Source organism: Pteropus alecto, unplaced genomic scaffold, assembly GCF_000325575.1.
Source record: "Pteropus alecto unplaced genomic scaffold, ASM32557v1 scaffold106, whole genome shotgun sequence".
Classification (NCBI taxonomy): Eukaryota; Metazoa; Chordata; class Mammalia; order Chiroptera; family Pteropodidae; genus Pteropus; species Pteropus alecto.
Window position 1 is genome coordinate 13,769,673 of NW_006442103.1, and position 22,360 is coordinate 13,792,032.

Genomic DNA, 22,360 nt, shown 5'->3' on the forward strand with positions numbered 1-22,360 from the left:
AAGAGGCTCTGGGTTCAGGAGTTTTGCACAACACTTCAGAGAGCAAAGTTTCAGTAAACTATTCTTTAGTTATCTCTTCCCTTTCTCAAATTTCATACTTACAGCAGCTGCATTTGTTGTGGCTATCTTTAGAGTGGTAAGATGTTTTTAAAAATCATTTTTAGATATCTCTCCCATCTCTCAAAAGAGCTGCAGAAAAATTTCTGCTCTCTTTATGTGAAGTGTTTTTACTGCCTGATCACCCAGCCCAATTCACTTTTTTCTATATACCTCACCACACACTGGTCCTACACTTGACTTTCTGTGTAGTGAATAGTCCTCTGGAAAGTATAGTTCACTTTCTGAAGTTCTGACCACTAATAACACCATTATTTTTTTTTTTTACATAGAATTCTGATAAATAAAACCATTCATTTCTGTGCACAAGAATTATTTTACTTAGAAATGAACTGTGGTAGTTTAAAGCCTTTTCAAGAATTTTCGAGCATTCCACCAAATATATTTATCTTAATTAATCCTAAATTCTGAGATTATTTAAATTTCAAAGGATTGGCAGATGAGGAGATGCTTGGGCATCAGACATAGGCCGTTATAAGGATTAATGGTTGGGATACCACTAGCTGCTGTAAACTGCTCCAGCTGAGAGATCATGAACGTCTATTGGCAAAGTGTGTCCTTTCTAAAAAAAAAAAAAAAAAAAAAAAAACTTGAAAACTTATGTTACTTTAATTTTCATTAGCTTATTCAGAAAGCAGGGAGAGTGAGATGGGGCAATCAAAATAACATTTAAAATTGATAGTTCTGATGTCATTGTCATTTCAGCAGAGTATACGTTTTTTGGGGGGAATGTATAGTAATGCCAGTTATAAAGATGGTTTTTTAGGAAAAGTTTAGTAGGAGAAAAATATGGTCATCAACATTAACTCTTAAGGGTGTAAGTTTAATTGTCTAAAGTATAGAGAGATATTAAGTGTGCCCTCTCTTGGACAAAGTTATAATTTGGTGATGCTTCAAACTTTGCTCAGTTCCACAGTCAAGACAAGTTTCCTTCTGTACTCTTCTGTGTGACAGATTTATCTCTTGTTTACACTTTCACTGAGTAGGTAGTCCTTTGAGTTTGTGGCTTTATGCAGGGTTGTCTTGTCAGATTCTCTACCTTTAATGAGCTCTAAATTTTATCTCCTATCTACCTTTAAGGGGTATTCAGCAGATAACCATAGGCCAAATGCTGGCTTTGGTGCTAGCCCCAAACCTATTATTACTTTAAAGTTATCATTTCAAGTGAGCAGATTCTGTACTTTCTAGCCATTTATCTTTAAATTATGTTTATCAGGAAAGTTGTTCAGAATAAAGTGGCTTTTCTGCCAAGAATAGAAATCCTTGATTTTTTAATAAATAAAAATTGTATACAAAAAATAGTTTCACATGCTAATATGTTTATATCTGTCAAATTGGCATGAAAATCAGTAATTTTTTTTCCACTTTTCTGTAGCTTTGTTTTCTTTTTGAGTTTTCTAAAATACATCATTTGTGGCAGGGGAGGGATACATTAAAATTTAGATAAAATAAATCACTTATAAACAGCAGTGCCATATATTCAGTTTCAGAATAGTAGCTATGACTGCACATGAGTGTTGCAAGAAAAATATTTAACAGAATACTTTGTTTTAATGAGTGAAACTAAATATTTTTTTTCATCGGAGTTTCTACTTTACTGGAAATTAGAACAATTTACATATCTGTGATATTTTAGGACTGTTTTTAGGGTACTTCAAATATTTTGGGGGCTAATGCCTCATTCCAATTCTGCATGTGTACCTAGGTAAAGTTGTCCATCAAAGTGAGATATAAAAAAGTGGTTTAGCTGGTATTTCTTGAACAGGATTTGGAATATAGTTAGGAAGAGACATAGTATCATATTATTCCCCTTCCCCATATATAATAAGTTAAAGAAATCTCAGATATGAAAGATGGAGAATAATGAGTAAGAAAGAAGACAAATTGTAGTTAATCTTACCTCTGACTGTGGCTTCTTAAAATCCAATTAATATATTTCAGCCTTCTGTTTAGGATTGATCAATAAGCATATTATTTTTAAAGTAGTTGAATTCAAATATCCTTTAAGTAGATTAAGAATTGTTAAGAATTTTAAATTTGTATTGAGATAATCTTTATTAAAATTTGTACTTGTTCACATAATTTTAGACATAACTGGAATTATTTAACAACATGATTTTTGAAGTGATCTCTGTGTTACTTTAAGTAATATTTTTATTAGTTTGAAATTATTTATTTGGCTTATTGAATAAAATAATTATAATTTCTCATAATTTTTTAGTGTAACAATTTAAGGAAACAAGTTGAAAATAAAAGCAAGCATATTGAAGAACTCCAACAGGAGGTATGTATTGATTCTTAATATCAAACTATTAAAAAAATTTTTTTTACTGCAGGTTTTAGAGAATAATGCTTTTCTTTTCTTCAGTAGTTTCAGTCTAAGTCAGGTAGCAGTGCAAGTTTGAATCACTTTGGTACTCAACATAATTCTTTATTTTTCTTTTAACAGAATAAGGCCTTAAAAAAAAAGAGTACAGCAGAAAGCAAGCAACTGAATGTTTATGAGATAAAGGTATTTGGAACCTTTATTTTTGTTTTTAAAATATTAATAAATAGATGAGATATTAGGAATTTTATACCCGTTATGTTGTAGCAGTTATTTTCAAACATCATCTTTTGAGATTGTGGGAATCAACCCTTTTAATTGTAATAGAGTGCTCATCTGTGACATAGCAGCTTAAAAATATATGTGCATGTGTATGTATGTGTATGTATTCATACTCCTTACCCACACATTGACAATTGAGATTGAGTAGTTTTAGATGGAGCTTTGGAATCTGCATTATTAAAGAGCTCCATATACGGCTGCCCTGCTATACGAGGGGTTTGAGATCCATTGCCTTTGTAGAAAACAAATTAAAATCCTGGAATGTAAGCTCATGATGGTCAAGGCCTATTTTGTTTTTCCTTTTATTCCCAATTCCTTGAGATACAGTTTATATGTAATGAAATGCATGATTTTAATTATACAGTTTGATGAGCAGTAACAACATGTAACAACAGTCAAGGTATAGGATCATTTTCATCATCCCAGAAAGTTTCCTCATGTCTTTTTGCAGTCCAAACCCTGCTCTCTGGAGACCACCAGCCTTCTACTTTCCATCTCTATACATTGGTTTGTCTGTTCTAAAACTCCATTTAGAACATGCCAAAGATATTCTCTTTTTATCTGGGTTATTTTGCTCAGCATGTTCTGAGAGTCATCTATTTCCTGTACATATCAAAAGTTATTATCAAAAGGCCTTTTTTACTGCTGGGTCATATTCTACTGTATGAATATAATGAATTTGTTTACTTAGTCTCTCGTTAATGGACATTTGAATTGTGTCTAGTCTTTTTATCTTATGCGTAAAGCTGCTATGGACATTCTTGTACAAGACTTTTTAGTGGGCGTGTTTTCATTAAGCAAATATCTAGGAAAATAATTCCTGGGTGATAGAGTATATGCATGTTTAGTTTTATAAAAAACAACCAAATTATTCTCCAAAGTGATTTTCCACTCCTAACAGTAATGTATGAGAGGTCTGGTTAGTCCATATCCTCACTCATGTTTGGTGTTAACAGTCTTTAATTTTAGCCATTCTTGTGGGCAGAGCCCAGCTTCATTGGCATTAGACCTGTGTAGTCATAAAACATCCAGTACTTAGTTTCCTGCTCTGTTGTTTTCATCTTGAAATTTTTAATAATTTTTGAACTATACCCATAACCAAGACCCGTTATATAGTTTGCATGGCTCATTTTGCATTGAGCCATGCAAACTATATAACGGGTCTTGGTTATGGGTATAGTGATATCTCATTGTGGTTTTATTTTTCATTTCTTATAAGTGTTGAACATTTTTTCATGAGCTAATTAGTCATTTGTACATTTCTTTCCTCTGTGAAATATCTGTTCAAGTCTTTTGTCCGCTTTTTAATTTTTTTGTGTGTGGTAAAATACACATAACATCTTAGCCTTTTCTAGTGATATATTCGTTGTTGTGTAACCTATCCCCAGGACTCTCTTCATCTAGTAAAACTGAATGAAGCTCTGTACCCATTAAACAACTCCCAGTTCCCTCCTCACAGTTCTTGGTAATCTCCATTCTCTGACCTATGAATTTAATTACTTTAGATACCTCATATAAGTAGAAAAATATAGTATTTGTCTTTTTATAACAGCTTGTCCATTTCTGATAAAAAGGCAGTTAGAATTTTGTAAAAGATTGCTTTGACATCTTTTCACACTCTTGATCAAAGGATACTACCAGGAGAAAAGAGTCAAAAGACAACCCACAGAACAGGAGAAAATATTTGCAAATTGTATATTTGGTAATAATCTAGTATCTAGAATATATATAAAGAACATTTGCAAAAGAATATATATAAAGAACAATAGCAAAAGCCAATCACAAAAGGACAAATACTACATGATTCCACTCATATGAGGTACCTGAAATAGTCAAACTCAGAGAAGTAAAGATTAGAATGGTGATTGCCAGGGGCCAGGGGGTAGGGTGGGAATGGGGAGTTGTTTCTCAGTTTGTATAGGTGTCAGTTATACAAGATGAATTAGTTCTAGAGATCTGTAGCACAGCATGGTAACTGTGGTCAACAGTAATGTGTTGTGCACTTAAACATTTATGAAGAGTGTAGATCTCTTGTTAAATGTTCTTTTGACACAAGATAAAAATCAAAGAGACAGAAGGAAACTTGGAAGTAATGGATGTGTCTATTACCTTGGTTGTGGTGATGGTTTCATGGATGTATGCATAGATCCAAACTCATCAAGCTGTATACATCAAATATGTATGGTTTTTTGTATATTAGTTATACCTCAATAAAGCTATTTTTTTTTAAAAAGAATATGCATTTTCTTGAATCACATGGGTGTTCTGTCCAAATGGAAGTTACTTATTGTAATAAAACATACTGAACTGAGACTAAACAATTTAAATCTTGTTGAGAAATTCATTAAAAATAAAAATATGGCTGCTTGTATATGTATTTTAGGAGAGAAGATAGATTTTATGAAAAATAAAGTACACTTCTCACCATATGAAAAATGTAAAGAAAATGATTCAATCATTAATAAGTAATCTTCAGAGATTCCTAAAACAACAAATGAATACAGAATATTTTCAAGAAATCCACAGCATTTGCTAATGTTAATGTTATTTTCTTTACTCAAAGGTCAGTAAATTAGAGTTAGAACTAGAAGGTGCCAAACAAAAAGTTAAAGAAATGACTGACAACTGTCAAAAAGAAATTGAGGACAAAAAGATATCAGAAGAAAATCTTTTGAGAGAGGTAGGAAAACTATATTTGTTTATTAACATTTTAAGAGAAAAGTGATAATTTTTAATTTTTAAATTATGATTTTTAAAAAGCTTGAATAAGTTTATATTAGGGACGATTTCTTATAAAAGCTAAAAGTATCCTTGTTCTAAGTATTTGAGTATTGAATAGCATATAATTATTTTGAAAAGATTAAATGATCATTACAGTGTTATACTGTCATCTCACTTGATAGAGCACCCTGAAATAAACCAAAACAGTAATGCATTTTTTACGTACTTGGCTTTCCTAATTTTCTGGTGGTTGAATTCTGCATTTTATATAAATAGAGCATATGGTCTCTATATTTAAGTTAAATTTTTTTTTGCATTAATTTTAAGAAAAACTTTGATTTGATAGGTTGACAAAGCAAAAGTAATAGCTGATGAAGCAGTAAAATTACAGAGAGAAATTGATATACGATGTCAACATAAAATAGCTGAAATGGTAGCACTTATGGAAAAACACAAGGTAATTTTTTCTTTTTGTATAATGAAAATTATTGGAGACATACTTAGGCATAAAAATGGTGCAATTAAGATAGCATTCTGATTTGTCAAAGAAAATTGTCTATGCAACAATGACTGACTATTGCTGGAATACCCTTCATCTCCCATTTCTCCAAGTTTGAATCTTAACCACATAAAGCGGAGCAGGCATATTGCTTTTTTTAGGAAATCTCTCCTTATCACCTCTGATGGAAGGAAGTGATCACTCTGTCTGAATTTTCCTAGTAGTCTGTTTAGGCACCTTCCACTTTATATTTATTTGAATACATACCCAGGGTGCCTATCTTGTTAATATCTGTATCTTCTATGTGTCTAACATGCGTGAGGCTAAATAAATTTTTATCAGTGGAATAAAAAGAAGAAATGTTTATTATGCTTGTGAGTGTGCTCTATTTTTATTGTAGTTTTAAATTAATCATTCTGATTCTGTTAGTGAATTAAGACTTATTCCCTTCAAGATTTGGAGAGGAAAGAGGTGAGCTATATCTACCTACTCATCTTTAAAAATCGTTGCTGGGTTATAACGTTATTATGAGATAACCAATGAGGATTTAAAAAACTTTTAAAGTAATTTTATGAACTCATAGGTTTAAACATATTTGATATGTCTCAATCCAGTGCAGTTTATATCCTTGTTAAAACTCAAATTGTCTCATCTTTGGCCAGTGGGAGCCTCTTCAAACTGGCTGGTAAGTCCTTTTGATTTGACATTAATAGTCCCTGATCAGTTTCTTGCTTTCTGTTATGACAAAATATTCAACACTTATCTTGTGTTTCCTGCCCCAGATCTGGAATCAGCTGCCTTTCTAAGAGGTTCTGGTGTTTCTAGCCTGTTTTTAAAGTTATGAAATTCCACGTTTCCAGTTAAAAAAATTGTTTCTTGCTCTTATGATAGTTTATTTCCAAGACAGTTATCTTGTTTCATTGTTTATGTAATTGAAAAATTTTTTAAATGCTCAGATATATATGCATATATTATTGAACTCATACACATTATTTCCTTCAAGTATTGTATTGAATGTACAAGGATACCAGTCATATTAAAACATAATTCGTTTGGGCTCTAATGTACTTTAAATTTTTTTTTCTGTTTAATACAGCACCAGTATGATAAAATTGTTGAAGAAAGAGACTCAGAATTAGGATTTTATAAGAGCAAAGAACAAGAACACTTGTCTATGAAAGAATCTTTGGTGAGATACAGAACAAATAACTGTATAAGCCAATTTTCATGTCATCGTGGCTGGTGGTAAAAAATAATGTTAAATAAAACCATAATTTTTGAGCTGTAGAATCAAAGAATCTTAGATCTGAAACGGCTCTTATAAGTCTTATAGTTAAGTGGGTTTCCAATTTGTTTTCTGAAATGGTGGAATGAACTCTTTTTTTCAAATGAAAATCTATAAACCCCACTTACAAATAAGTTTAGAGCTCTGAGGGTGGGAGAGGAGGGGTGGGATAGATTGGGAGAGGATGGTGAGGAGAACTACATAGGTTAAATATTTCTTTAGAGCAAACTATAAAAATTTGTTAATCTTTAGTTATGTTCAACTAGCAGCCTTCATATCAGAAGGCTTTTAAAGTATATATATTTTATGGGTGAACTTATTTCTCTATAAAACTAAATTTATTTGAAGTACTAGCTTGCATTTATATGTACTAATAAATTTCATGTTTCTTTTTCTTTAGGAGATTGAACTGTCTAATCTCAAAAATGAACTTTCGTCTCTTAAGAAACAACTTGAAATAGAAAGAGAAGAAAAAGTAGGTTTTATGGCATTGTAAAGTAACTAATTGTAAGGTTTAGGAGCAACTTTGTAAAGTTTGCATAAACATGTCATATTAGAAAGTAATAAGATACATTTGGGTAATAGGATTAAAAAATATAGGTCCCCCCCATTAGTTTTTCTATTGGAGAAGTATTTAGCATGTTGCCTTATTTAAATATTAAACATATAAATATAGGTATACTTTAGGAGTAGGTGTGCTTTTAGATGTAAGTATATGAGAAATATCTTATAATAGAACGCTTACATATTTAGGTATGTGTTTTAGCTATTTGTGTTTCAGAAAAAAAACGATGCCTTATATTTGTGTAGTGTTTTGTAATTTACAAAGTGAATTGACTCACACTTTAACATGGCAAATACTTTTTTTCTTTCCAAATGTTGAGCACTCTGCTGAGTACCCTACTTTAATCCTTACAACAATGCTATAAACAATACTTATTATCATCATTTTTATAGAGGTTAGGTTATTATTCAAGATCACATAATAAAAAAGACGAAATGCTAAGAATTCAAAGCTAGTTCTATTTTGTAAGATTCTGTTCTCTTAATCACTGTACAACAGCCTAGGTAACATGCACTTTCAATTTCAAGCCTCTTTGTATCTGTTTACTTTGTTCCCTGCATTTAATTCTTTTCTCCACCTATGGAAAATCTCACACATTTTTCATATTGCAAAAATGAGCTTACTGTCTATAAATATTCTCATTGCACTTTGTTCTTATATTAAAATAGTTATATCACTCTGTGCCTCATTATATTTCAAGCTCTTTAAGGACTAGGATTATGTCTTATTTGTCTTTGATTTTTATCTGACCACAGTGCTTTGAAAATTTTCTGTTTTCAATAAATATTTTTCAAAGGAATGACTAAATGGCTTTCTCTTCACCCGTAGTAGTAACATACATGCTTACTGTTATTGTACTGTTTAAGTAGAAGAGGGATTCCTACCTTTCTTTGATTACTCTTAATGTTCTTTTTTCCAGTTTTATTGAGATATAATTGACATGCAACACACTGTGTACATTTAAAGTATACAGCATAATGATTTGATTTGCATATATTATGAAATGATTACCACAGTAAGTTAACATCCTTCACCTCATATTGATACAAAAAAAAGTAAAAGAAAAAAATGTTTTATTTCCTTGTTATGAGAACTCTTAGGATTTACTCTCTTAACAAATTTCAAATATATCATGCAGCAGTGTTAACTGCAGTCATCATGTTATACATCACACCCCTAGAACTTATTTATCTTGTAATTGGAAGTTTGTACCTTTTGACTACCTCCCTATGCATCCAGTTCTCTGCACCCTCCACCCCACATCTGCTAATCACAAACCTGATTCCTTTTTCTATAGCTTCTTTTTTGATTCCACATGTAAGTGAGATCATACATTATTTGTCTTTCTCTGACTTACTAATGCTCTCAGGATCCATTCATGTAGTCACAAATGGCAGGATTACCTTTTTTTAATATGGCTGAATGATATTCCATTGTGTGTGTCTCTCTCTATATATCTATATCTATTCTATATATCTATATCTATATCTATATCTATATCTATATCTATATCTATATCTATATCTATATACAACAACATTTAGGTTCTTTCCATGTCTTAACTATTGTAAATAATGCTGTTATGAACATGGATGTGCAGATATCTCTTTGATATAGCGTTTTTGTTTCCTCGGATATATTCCAAGAAGTGGAATTGCTGGATTGTATGGTGGTTCTATTTTTAATATTTTGAAGAACCTCCATACTGTTTTCCATAGTAGCTGTACCAATTTACAATTCCACCAGCAGTGCACAGGGTTCCTTTTTATCCTTGCCAGCTTTTGTCATCTCTTTTTTTTGATGATAGCCATTCTAACAGGTGTGAGGTGATATTGTGGTTTTTATTTCCATTTCACTGATGGTTAGTGATATTGAACACCTTTTCATGTACCTGTTGGCTACTTATGTAACTTCTTTGGAAAAGTGCCTATTCAGGTCTTTTGCCCATTTTTTAATTGGATTGTTTGTTTTTTGGCTATTGAGTTGTGTAAGTTCTTTATATGTTTTTGATACAACTTCTTATCAGATATATGATTTGCAAGTTTTTTCCCATTCCATAGGATGTCTTTTCGTTTTGTTGATTCCTTTGCTGTGCAGAAACTTTTTAGTTTGATGTAGTCCTTTTTGTTTATTTTTTATTTTGTTGCTTGTGTTTTAGGTGTCATATCCAAAAAATGATTGCCAAGACCCATATCAAGGAGCTGTTTTCCCTACTTTATCTCATATTGATGCAAACTTTATCTCATATTGATAAAACTCCTTTAGGAGTTTTATGGTTTCCAGTCTTACATTTTGTGTTAATTTTTGTGAATGGTATAACATAGGGGTCTTGTTTCATCTTTCTACATGTGAATATTTGTTTTTTTAAGCATCATTTATCAAGGAGACTGTCTTTTCTCCATTGAGTATCCTGGCTCATTTGTCAAATATTAGTTCGCCATATATGCATGGGTTTATTTCTGGACTCTCAGTTTTGTTCCATTGGTTTATATGTCTTTTTATGCCATTTCCATACTGTTTTGATTTCTGTAGCTTTATAATATAGCTTAGAATCAGGAAGTGTGATGCCTCCTGCTTTGTTCTTCTTTCTCAGAATTGCTTTGGCTACTTGGGTCTTTTGTGGTTTCATATAAATTTTAGTATTTTTTTCTACTTCTGTAAAAAGTACCATTGGATTCTTGATAGAGATTGCATTAAATCTATAGATGGTTTGGAGTAATACAGACATTTTAACAATATTAATTCTCCAATCCATGAACACAAGATACCTTTCCATTTATTTGTGTCTTTGATTTATTTTATGTCTTATAGTTTTCAGTGTAGATATCTTTCACTTCCTTGGTTACATTTATTCCTATGTATTTTATGGTTGTTGATGCTGTTGTAAATGAGATCATTTTATTTATTTCTTTTTCAGATAATATTGTTAGTGTATAGAAATGCTACTGATTTTTGTATCCTGCAACTTCACTAAGTTTGTTTATCAGTACTAATAGATTTTTGGTAGTGTCTTTAGGTTTTTCTATATATAAAATCATGTCATTTGCAAATAGAGACAATTTTACCTCCTTCTTTCCAATCTGATGCCTTTTATTTCTTTTTCTTGCCTGATTTCTCTGCCAGTGTTATAATGAAAAGGCGTGGTGAGAGGGGCATTCTTGTCTTGTTACTGATCTTAGAGGAAAAGCTTTCAGCTTTTCACCATTGAGTATGATGTTAGCTGTAGGTTTTTCATATATGGCTTTTATTATGTTCAAGTACATCCTTCTGTACCCCATTTGTTAAGAGTATTATGAAAGAATGTTCAATTTTTTACATGCTCTTTATGCATCTGTTGAAATCATGTTTTTTATCCTTCATTCTGTTAGTGTGGTATATCTCATTAATTGATTTGTATATATTGAACCATCCTTTTATCCCACTTGATAAATCTCACTTGATCATGGTGTATGATCCTTTTAATGTGCTGTTGAATTCTGTTTGCTAATATTGTTGTGAGGATTTTTGCCTCTTTTTTTTTTTTTTATCAAGGATATTGGCCTATAATTTTCTTGTAGTGCCCCTGTCTGGGTTTGGTAACAGGGTAAGACTGGCCTCATAAAATGAGTTTGGAAGTTTTCCTTCCTTTTCAGATTTTTTGGCAGAATTTAAGAAGGATTGGTATTAATTCTTTAAATGTTTGGTGGAATTCGCCAGTGAAGCCATCAGGTTATAGACTTTTATTGTTTGGAGATTTTGATTACTGATTCTCCTTACTTGTTATTAGTCTGTTCACATTTTCTATTTTGTCATAATTCAGTCTCAGTAGGTGTATGTTTCTAGGGATTTATCCTTTTCTTGTAGGTTGTTTAATTTGTTGGCATATAATGGTTTTATCCTCTTACTGATCCTTAGTATTTCTGTACTATTTGTTTCAATGTCTTCTTTTTTGTTTCCGATTTTATCTCTATTTTTAAATAATCGGCTCTTAGTTTTGTTGATCTTTTCTATTGTTTTTCTGATCTCTATTTCATTTATTTCTGTTCTGATCTTTTTTACTTTCTTCTGCTATTTTTGGGCTTAGTTTTTTTTTTTCTGCTTTCTTGAGGTGTAAAGTTAGGTTGCTTACTTGAGATCTTTCTTTTTTCTTAATGTAGGTGTTTATTGCTATAAACTTTCTTTTTAAAACTGCTTACATCCCATAAATTTTAGTATGCTGTGTTTCCATTTTAATTTGTTTTAAGATAATTTTTGACTCCCCTTTTGATATCTTTTTTGATTAATTGATCATTGTGTTTGATTTTCATATATTTATGAATTTTCTAGTTTTCCTCCTATTATTGATTTCTAGTTTCATATCATTGGGTTGAAAAACATATTCTGCATGATTTCAGTTTTCTTAAACTTGTTAGGACTTGTTTTGTGGACTAACATGATATATTCTAAAGATGTTTCATATGCTTTTGAGAATGGATATTCTGTTTTATTGGATGGAAAGTTGCATATATGTCTATTAGGTCTTTTTAGTCTAAAGTATAGTTGATATCTAATGTTTCCTTATTGATTTCTGTCTGGATGATTTATCCATTGTTGAAGATGAGGCTCTGAAGTTCCCTACTATTATGGTATCATCTATTTCTCTCCTCAGCTATGTTAGTATTTGCTTAATATATTTAGGTGCTCCACTCTTAAGTGCATCTATATTTACAATTGTTACAGTCTCTGGATGTATTGACCCCTTTATCATTATATAATGACCTTTTTTGTCTCGTTACAGCTTTTGTCTGATATATGTATAGTTATTTCTTCTCTCTTTTGTTTTCCATTTGTATGGCATATCTTTTCCCTTTCCTTCATTTTCAGGCTATAACTGTCTTTAAAGCTTAAGTGGGTCTCTTGTAGGCAGCATATTATTGGATCATGTATATTTATCCATTCAGTCATCTGCTCTATGTTTTTTACTTGGAGAATTTAGTCCATTTACACTTAAAGTAATTATCATTACTGATGCCATCTAATTGTTTTCTTGGCTATTTTGCAGTGCTAAAGATCAACTATTGATGGTTGATAGGATATATAATAAGAACAGTGACTACTGTTACATTATCTTACTGCCAGCTTCTTTCATGGTGAAGTGAATTTTCAGTTAGGAGCAAACGCTGTGGGAGAGGTAGCATGGCGTACACAAGGTATGCAAGGAGGATAGATATTGGTGCAGGCATCATGAGAAGGCAAGGCAAGTTTTCCTAAACTTCTGTGCATTGGAACTTTTTCTTCTCTGAGAACTTTAAGGCTCTCTGGGGCTATAACAATTCTGTTTTCTAGATGACTGTCATATTAAAGGCATACTACATATCCTTTTCTGTAGGCCAAGGTTAATTTTTCTTTCTTTTTTACTACTGAATTCACACACCCTAATCTCCAGAAAAAGTGATGTATTATTTTCTATTTTTGTACTTTTATGTAATTTCTTTTTATCCCTCATCTCTGTTAATCTCATGTTGAAAGTTCATTATTCAATAAAAAGTGATATTCTGCCTCTAACAGCCCATAATAGTTTGTATCTCTTTACAGCTCTACACAGTTACTTGTGTGTATCCCTTACTTTATAATCTGATCTCTCCACTTCATTTTACAAATGAGAAAGTTGAAATTCTGAGTTTTAAAAGACTATTCAAGATCCATAAATATATACTAGAGTCAGATCTGAATTAAAAATATATGTATTTAAAATCGAATAACATTTCTGTAGAGAGGAACTAATTCATTTTTCTATTTTCTTTTTATTATTTTTAATAAAATTTAGAGGTCAGTATTTTCCTGTTAACACTTCTTAGGAAAGATTTTGATAACAAGAACATTCATTTGTGATGATAGTAATGACTGCATTTATGTACTTGACATTTATTTTTAATAGGAAAAAGTCAAAAGAGAGGCAAAAGAACACACAGCTACTCTCAAAGAAAAAAAGGACAAGGTAAGAGTTTTATATAATTCTCATAGTTTTTCTTTATCTCCAATTCATTTTCTAATATCTACTTAGAAAACATTTTTTTTGTTCATAAATAGGAAAAGAACATCTAAAATATATTACATAATTTCATTTTTTAAATTGTCTCTTGCTACTTATTAATTTAAAAAGCATTAGCTGAAAATTTAAAGCATTTGGAGATTTTGAGATTTCAATCTTTTTATTATAGTATTGTCTTAAATTAGGTACTTCTATGTTTCTTGAGAAATTTCCAGTATTAGAGACAAAATATTTTCATTAAAAATTGTAAAGCTTATATTTAGATTATTTCTAATTTTGGGTTTTGAGAGGCCTAAATAAATGACATACTGCTTTTTTCACTTAAATCTGAACCAATCGAGAAAGACAATGAAAACTAAAATAACACCTTTATTATTGATAACTAATATTGGAGAATTTAGCTTATATTTGAAGGCAAGAGGATTTCTTAATCCTTAAATTCCAAATTAGACAATCTTACTTACTCCGTCACAGGTAGATCTGGACTGGGACAAGTCTGTCTACTTGATGGCTTGCTCTTATAAAACGTATAAAACAGCAGAGTGTGTGCTTCCTCTGGTACCCAAGAGCAGGAGTAAGGAAGGAGCTGGACTACATGTGTCCAGTTTCTTCTTCCAAATTCACCAATCCCGTTAAATCATTGCTCCTCCCCTAAAGAAACAGAGGTTAAGAATGTTACCTTAGCGGTTTTCCCTGCATGTGGAAGGAAGCACCAGGTATGTGGAAGAAGGGTACCCCTCAGCTTCCAATATATTTGGTAATATAAGATTATTACAGAAAAATCATAATGGCAAATTTTAGTTAAAATGATTAAATATTCTTTATACACAGTGATGTATAGTCTCCTAAGTCCTCACAGAGGTTGCTTTGCCTATAAACTGAAACTGACAGAGTAGTTGAAAACAGTTTTAATTGTTAGGTATAGACAGTGCTACGATTTTGTTACATTTAGATTCAAAGAAAGAGAAGGGAAGTAATATTGTACCCGTGAATGAATATCTAGCCCTTCATATATCCCAGGCATTCTGATAGACACTTGAAAACACTATATTTGGAGAAATTGTCATATTAAAAATAGCCAGCAGGGTTCAATATAGTCTAAGGGAAGTTTCTGATGAAGATAAATCAATTGGTTAAACTCTAATATTCATTTCTAAATATAGAATATTTATATCATGAAAGTATATATTCCATATTATTATAGAGTTGTTTTGATTCAGCTGTAATTTCAGTAATATATGCCTATTATTTATATCTATTCTCAAGTAAATTAGTAAATGCCCCATATTTTATATGGGGATCTGGCTATGTATATTGCAAATAAGAAAATGATAAAAGAAATGAAAATTTTAAATAGGCTTTTATTTGCTCTACTTTATTCCAGAAATAGTGAAATATCATAAGCCTTTATATAATAATCACTAGGTTTATCAAACATTTTTGAGTTTGGGCATGTTACTTAATTTCTTCATGCTTCAGTTTCTTCATCTATAAAGGGATCATAATAGTACCTACTTCCTAAAGTTATTAGGATTGAATGAGATCATTGTAAAGCATTTAAAATAATGCTTTGCACATAGGAAACACCATATAAGTGTTTAAAAAGTATAAAAAAATGAATGTTTTGTATATATGTATCATTGGAAATGTATCATTTAAAAAAATATAACTTACAGGAAAGTGCATACATTACCATTATGTATAATGAAGAGAGTTATTTCTGTATTTCAGAATCGGGGTTACATTTTCTTTTAGGCTCCCAGGCTACCAGGGAAATGTTAATTATCAGAAATGGCCACAAGGTGGTGTAGTTGCCATTCCCAGTCCTTTTGGGGGAGAAAAATTTGTCCATGGAAGCAGTTAAATTTTGGAGATTCTGAGGATGACTCCTGATGAATCTAGGGAGCAGAATAAATTTTTCAATCCAAATTATGTTATCAACTATGATATAGAAATATTTAGGAAAAAGCATACTAGAAATGCAACTGTGAAAAAATGCTACTAAAATTCATACCTGCTGGAAAAAGGACTGTGAAGTGAGAGCACTAGAACTGGGCAAGAAACCTACAAATCATCTCATTTAGCTCCTTGATTATATAGATGTATAAATTTAAGCCTAAAGATACTTGGAAGTTTACTTAAAATCACCCAGCAAGGTAGCAATAGATTCCTAGTGAAGTAATTGACTTAATTCAACCACCAAGCTTTTGAAAGTAGCTTTTTGTGGGTGTGTGTACTCCATTCTTTCTTGTGAGTGATTGCTATGATTGTAATCATAGATATGGTGGTGACCAAAGGAAGTGGTAAAATGGAAGGCGATGGGCATGAGTTTTATGTAGGATTACACTAAATCAACTATTACTAGATTTTACTGGAAAGCAAGTCAGGCATTGAAGGAAATATATATAGAAAGATAACTGAAGAAATTGAATTGAAATAATATCTAAGTAATTAGAATAAGTTTGCAATTTGTTTATTTTCAGAATTGAAACAAATTGCCATTTTACCATTTTTTTTTCCTGAAAATTTCTGTAGTCTTATCATAATTTATGTTGCATATTTTTTTTTGGAGGGAAGTAAGACTGATGGATAGGAAAAGGCTGATTTTTGTATAGATGAGAGAGAAGATACGAAAGTGTAAAAGAGAATGAATAGAAATGAGAATAAATTACCCTCTGGTTTTTAGACCATTGGAATGAACCACAGATGAAGGCTTTTTGCCACCAGGAATAAAGATTTTTCTTTAGAGAATCTTCAATTTGTGGTCACGTAGAGAGCTGAGATATCTTGTATGTTTTCACAGCATATCTGTGAAGACAGAGAGGGGAAGATACCATTTTCATCTTAAATGGGAAAATGAAATGACAAAGAAAATTTATTAGTTCATCACTTAATTTAATTATTTTGTAATTTATTCAGTTATCTAATCAATAGTAAATTTGGGGGTAAATTCTAGTTTATTCCAGTGTTACATCTACTAGTTGTTGTACTTTAATTAAAATAACTATTAATGATGATTTTATTCACTTCTTTTGTTCAATATAGAAAATACAGACATCTTTATCAGAAACACTTGAAACTGGTTGTCGGAAATTTGATTCTAAAACAGCTCCTTTACCAAATGTACCTCGAAACTTCACATCAGCTGATCATGGCAAATCCAAAGATAAAAGGGACTATCTGTGGACAGCTCCTAAAAGTACTTTATCAACACCATTACCAAAGGTTGGTTGCTAAAATTTCAAAAAAAGGTCATAATTTTTTTAGTTAAAAAAGTTCTGGTATCGTATATCATATTTCTAGTATCAGACATAGATATAAAACCAATTTCTTAAAAACTTTTTGTGACACCAGCATGAAATGGTTTTATTATTATTTTTTTTTCTGTCACTGTCCACAACTTAATGGCATTGTGGACAGATTCTGTACTTTCTAGCATTCACCAATGCTTAGATCCCTAATGTGGGAAATCTGATTCTGACTTGACATTTTCCAGTATCACCTCAGTTACCTCTGTTTGGTATTTATTCCACATTATCTTGCTGCTGGATCCTTAGCAGTCTGCTCATGTGGACTCAGTTCTAGCTGTCTTCCACATGTCTACTTAATCCATGGGAATTCACTCAACCTTTCCATGATAAATGGCTGTGCAGAATGCTCTACTTCTGACTCCTCCCTCTCTTCTCTGCCATCCATTTCTCTCTAGTTTCTAGTTCTTTTCACTCTGCTCAGGCAGACACAAGGACAAATAAACAAATTTTCTGCCTGAGTTTATATCCAACTAGGGAATGAAATGCCAGTTTCCCCTTCTTGAAGGTACCGCTAGTCTTTATAAGGCTGCTGTTAGAGTTATTTCCTCTCTTGTCTTGGGAGTTGAGGGGAAAAGTACCTCTATCTGTCTCTGTCCCTCTAAGCTGAAATTTCATGTTTTCCTCTCCCAGTTTTCTTAAAATAACAGAAGAGAATAGTTTGGTGATTGTATGGCCTGCTTTTACCACTTTTACCACTTTTTAATAAGCCCTAGAGAAGGATCTGGCCTTAATCATAGGTCACTTTCTTTAGGATATGGGTTAGTAACACTATTTCCTTCAGCTTTGTGCCCCTGTTAACAATTCCAGAGAAAAATGAAGAATCTCATTTACATCCTGTTTTATATACATTGTCCACCTCATGGAAATTGTGAAAATTAGTCCACATAGCTTAGAGAGGCTTTTACATAAAGTATTTTCTACTGTATTTACTTCTGTGTTATTCAGAATATGGAAAATGATCTCTACTGAAGAATGACCTTATTAAAACATTTAATTGAAATATGTGCAAGAAAAATATAGAGATCTTAATTATATAACTTGAATGATTTTTACAAACCAATGCTTTGTAACTGGTTATCAACTGCAAAAAGAAAGCAGGAAAAACCACAAATATGTGGAAATTAAACAACATACTACTAAAGAATGAATAAGTCAGAGAAAAAATAAAAGGAGAGATCAAAAGATACATAGAAATAAATGAGAATGAAAGTACAACATATCAAAACTTTTGAGATACAGCATAAGCAGTAATAGATGAAAGTTTATATCATTTCAGGCTTATCTCAAGAAACAAGAAAAATCCCAAATAAACAAGCTAACATTATATCTTAAAGAATTAGAAAAAGAACAAATGAAGTCCAAAGTCAGCAGAAGGAAGGAAGTAATACAAATTACAGTGTAATTAAATAAATGCAATAGAAAACAAAAAGACAATAGAAAAAATTAATGCAACAAATAGCTGGTTCTTTGTAAAGATCAATAAAATTGACAAACGCCTGGCTAGATCCACTCAGGGAAAAAGAGAAAAAAACAAAATCAGAAAGAAAAAACAAAATCAGAAATGACAGATAATACAGAAATACAAAGAATCATACAAGAATACTCTGAAAGACTATATGCCACCAAGTTCAATAACCTGGAAGAAATGGACAAGTTCTTAGAAATATACAACCTTCTTAGACTGAATCAGGAAGAAGTGGAAAATCTACATAGACTAATCAACAGTAAGGAAATTGAAGCAATCATCAAAAACTTCCCAAAAGTAAAAATCCAGGACCAGATGGCTTCACTAGTGAATTCTGCCAAACATTCGAAGATGATTTAATACTCGTTCTTCTCAGTATTGAGAAGAGGCAATACTTCCTAACTCATTTTATGAGGCCAACATTACCCCAATACCAGAACCTAGTAAGGATAACACAAAAAAAGTAAACTACAGACCAATATCTCTGATGAATACAGATGCAAAAATCTTAAACAAAATATTAGCAAATCAAATAACAATACATTAAAAAGATTATATGTCATCATCAAGTGAGATTCATTCCAGGAGCACAAGGATGGTTCATCATACACAAATTGATCTATGTGATTCACCACATAAACAAAATGAAGGATAAAAATCATATGATCATATCAATAGATGCAAAACATTTGACAAGATACAGCATCCATTTATGATTAAAACAGTTAATAAAATGGGTATAGAAGGAAATTACCTCAACATAATAAAAGCCATATACTTAATGGCGAAAAACTTAAAGCTTTCCCTCTAATATTAGGAACGAGACAAGGATGCCCGCTTTCACTACTGTTATTCAATATAGTACTGGAAGTCCTAGCTAGAGCAATCAGGCAAGAGAAGGAAATAAAAGGCATCCAGATTGGGAATGAAGAAGTCAAATTGTCACTTTTTGCAGACAACATGATTCTTTACATAGAAAACTCTCAAGATTCCACCAAAAAACTATTAGAAACAATAAACAAATACAATAAAGTTGCAGGATACAAAATCAATGTACAAAAATCCATTGCATTCCTATATACTAATTATGAAATTTCAGAAAAATGAAAAAAAATACTTTTGCAATTGCAAAAAGACTATAATACCTAGGAATAAATTTAATAAAGAATATGAAGGATCTATACACTGAAAACTACAAGATACTGTTAATAGAAATTGAAGACAAAAGAAAGATATTCTATGTTCAGGAATTGGAAAAATCAGCAAAGTTAAAATGGCCACATTACCCAAAGCAATATACAGATTAAATGCAATCCCCATCAAAATTCCAATGGCATTTTAAAAAGAAATAGAGAAAAAAAATAATCAGATTTGTATAGAATCACAAAAGACCCCTAATAGCCAAAGCAATCCTGTGAAAAATGAACAAGGCCAGAGGTATCACACTGCCTGACATCAAAGTATAATACAAAGTGACTATAATTAAAACAGCATGGTATTGGTAGAAAAATAGACACCCAGACCAATGGAACAGAATTGAGAGCCCAGAAATAAACCCACATATATATGGGCAAATAATTTTTAACAAAGGAGCCAAAAACATGCAGTGGAGAAAAGAAAGCCTCTTCAATAAATGGTACAATTGTAAAGCCACATCCAAAAGAATGAAACTAGACTACTATCTGTCACAATACACCAAAATTAACTCAAAATGGATCAAAGACCTAAATGGATCAAAGACCTAAATATAAGACCTGGAACAATAAATTGCATAGAAGAAAACAGGTACTAAACTCAAGGACCTTGGTCTTAGAGAGGATTTTATGAATTTGACCTTGAAGGCAAGGGAAGTAAAAGCAAAAATGAAGGAATGGGCCTATATCAAACTAAAAAGCTTCTGCACAGCAAAAGAAACTGTCAGCAAAACAGAGGCAACCAACCAAATAGGAAAAAATATTAGCAAACAACACCACTGATAAGGGGCTAATATGCAAAATATATAAACCATACAGTTCAGCAACAAAAAATGAAAGAATCCAATTAAAAAATGGGCAGAAGATGTGAATAGACACTTCTCCCAAGAAGACATACAAACAGCCAACAGACATGAAAAGATACTCAACTTCACTAGCTGTTAGGGAAATGCAAATCAAACCACAATGAGATACCATTTCACACCTGTTAGAATAGCTATAATCAACAGGACAAGTAATAATAAGTGTTGAAGAGGTTATGGGGAAAAAGGAACCCTCATACACTGCTGGTGGGAATGTAAATTGGTACAGCCACTATGGAAAACAGTTTGGAGGTTCTTCAAAATATTAAAAATAGAATTACCATGTGACCTAGCAGTCCTTCTTCTGGGTATTTGCCTCCCAAATTTGAAAATGTTTACCCGTAAAGATAGATGCACCTCAATGTTCATTGCAGGATTTATTCACCGTGGCCAATATAGGGAAACTGAAGTATCCTTTGGTAGATGATTAGGTAAAGAAGATGTACATATATACAACGGAATATTACTCAGCCATAAAAAAAGTTGAAATACTGCTATTTGCCACAATATAAATGAATCTTGAGATTATCATGCTAAGTGAAATAAGTTGGGCAGAAAAAATTGAAAACCACATGATATCACATATATGGGACATAAACTGAAAGTAACAAATGAACAAGACAAACAAACAAAAACTCATAGACACAGACAACAGGTTAATGGTTACCAGAGGAAAAAGGGGGAGGGAGGAGGTAGATAAGGGTAAAGAGGGTCAAATATATGGTGACATAAGGAGATTTCACTTTGGGTGGTGAACACACAATACAATATACAGATGATATATTATTGAATTGTTCACTTGAAACCTGTATAATTTTATTAACCAGTGTCACCCCAACAAATTTCATAAAAATGTCAGAACTTTTCAAAGCCCCTATGGACATCTTATTTACTAGCCGTCCTTTTAAAGTTTTTGGTTAGTCTATCATTTGCCCCAACTGTTAATTATTGCCTCAGGGAGCTGCAAATTTAAAATATTTGCTGTAATTGTTTTTGATAAAGGCTACTTTCTGCCTCATGCATACCAAAGAGAAAGCTTTTTGTACCAAGTGAGCTCTGAGTCAGGTCGAAAACAGACTGACTGACTGTCTTGTAAGTGAGATCTTCCAGAGAACCACTAGACTGGTCAAATAATGACAACTCTTTGGAAATAAAGCTTTGAAAGTACTTCTAGTTCTGTTTTGCTCTGTCTCGTGGCCGCCAGGATGGATCAAGAATGCGGGCTGTTATTTTTTAAGGGTAACGCAGAGCTGAAGTGTGGGGAAGGGAAGAAAAAGTGAAGATAGTGTGAAGCTTGCTGTTCTTACAGATGTTCAGCCATTAAAAAAAAATATCCTCCAGTTTATGGCAAGCCTTTCATTAATTCCTATTTTTATTAGTATTTGCTTCATGATGAGGGTAAATTTTTGGAGCTACTTTGCCATTTTTGCTGATGTCACTGACTTTACTTTTTAGTTTTTTGGTTTTTTTTTAATTATAAAACTTACTGGGTAATAGGCAATACTGAACATCGACTAGTGTGAATTACTTTACCAACAAAAAATAAGCAAACCTATTTTATTATAAATCAGTAAGGATTTTTGTAGAGAGAGCAATGCTTAATCAGTTCTTTGGTATTAATAATTGTTAGAAAAATTAAAGTTTCTTGTAAGACTGTTGACTACTGAAGCTGTACTGTCTCTCACTCCCTCTCTTCTTCTTCCCCTCCCGTATTTTCTTTGAG

The 22,360-nt window shown here is 31.8% G+C and overlaps 1 protein-coding gene across 2 annotated transcripts in view; it reads left to right on the forward strand.

Moving 5' to 3' along the window:
- Positions 1-22,360, forward strand: part of SYCP1 (synaptonemal complex protein 1) — a 69,614-nt gene that overhangs the window by 42,224 nt on the left and 5,030 nt on the right. Inside the window, exons 21-28 of one of the 2 annotated variants that reach the window (XM_006919668.2) lie at positions 2,339-2,401; positions 2,567-2,629; positions 5,289-5,405; positions 5,793-5,903; positions 7,042-7,134; positions 7,631-7,705; positions 13,692-13,751; positions 16,851-17,030. In XM_006919668.2, the coding sequence (XP_006919730.1) occupies positions 2,339-2,401; positions 2,567-2,629; positions 5,289-5,405; positions 5,793-5,903; positions 7,042-7,134; positions 7,631-7,705; positions 13,692-13,751; positions 16,851-17,030 (762 nt within the window). The remainder of the gene's footprint in view (positions 1-2,338; positions 2,402-2,566; positions 2,630-5,288; positions 5,406-5,792; positions 5,904-7,041; positions 7,135-7,630; positions 7,706-13,691; positions 13,752-16,850; positions 17,031-22,360) is intronic. The other variant, XM_006919669.2, reaches the window with a different exon arrangement.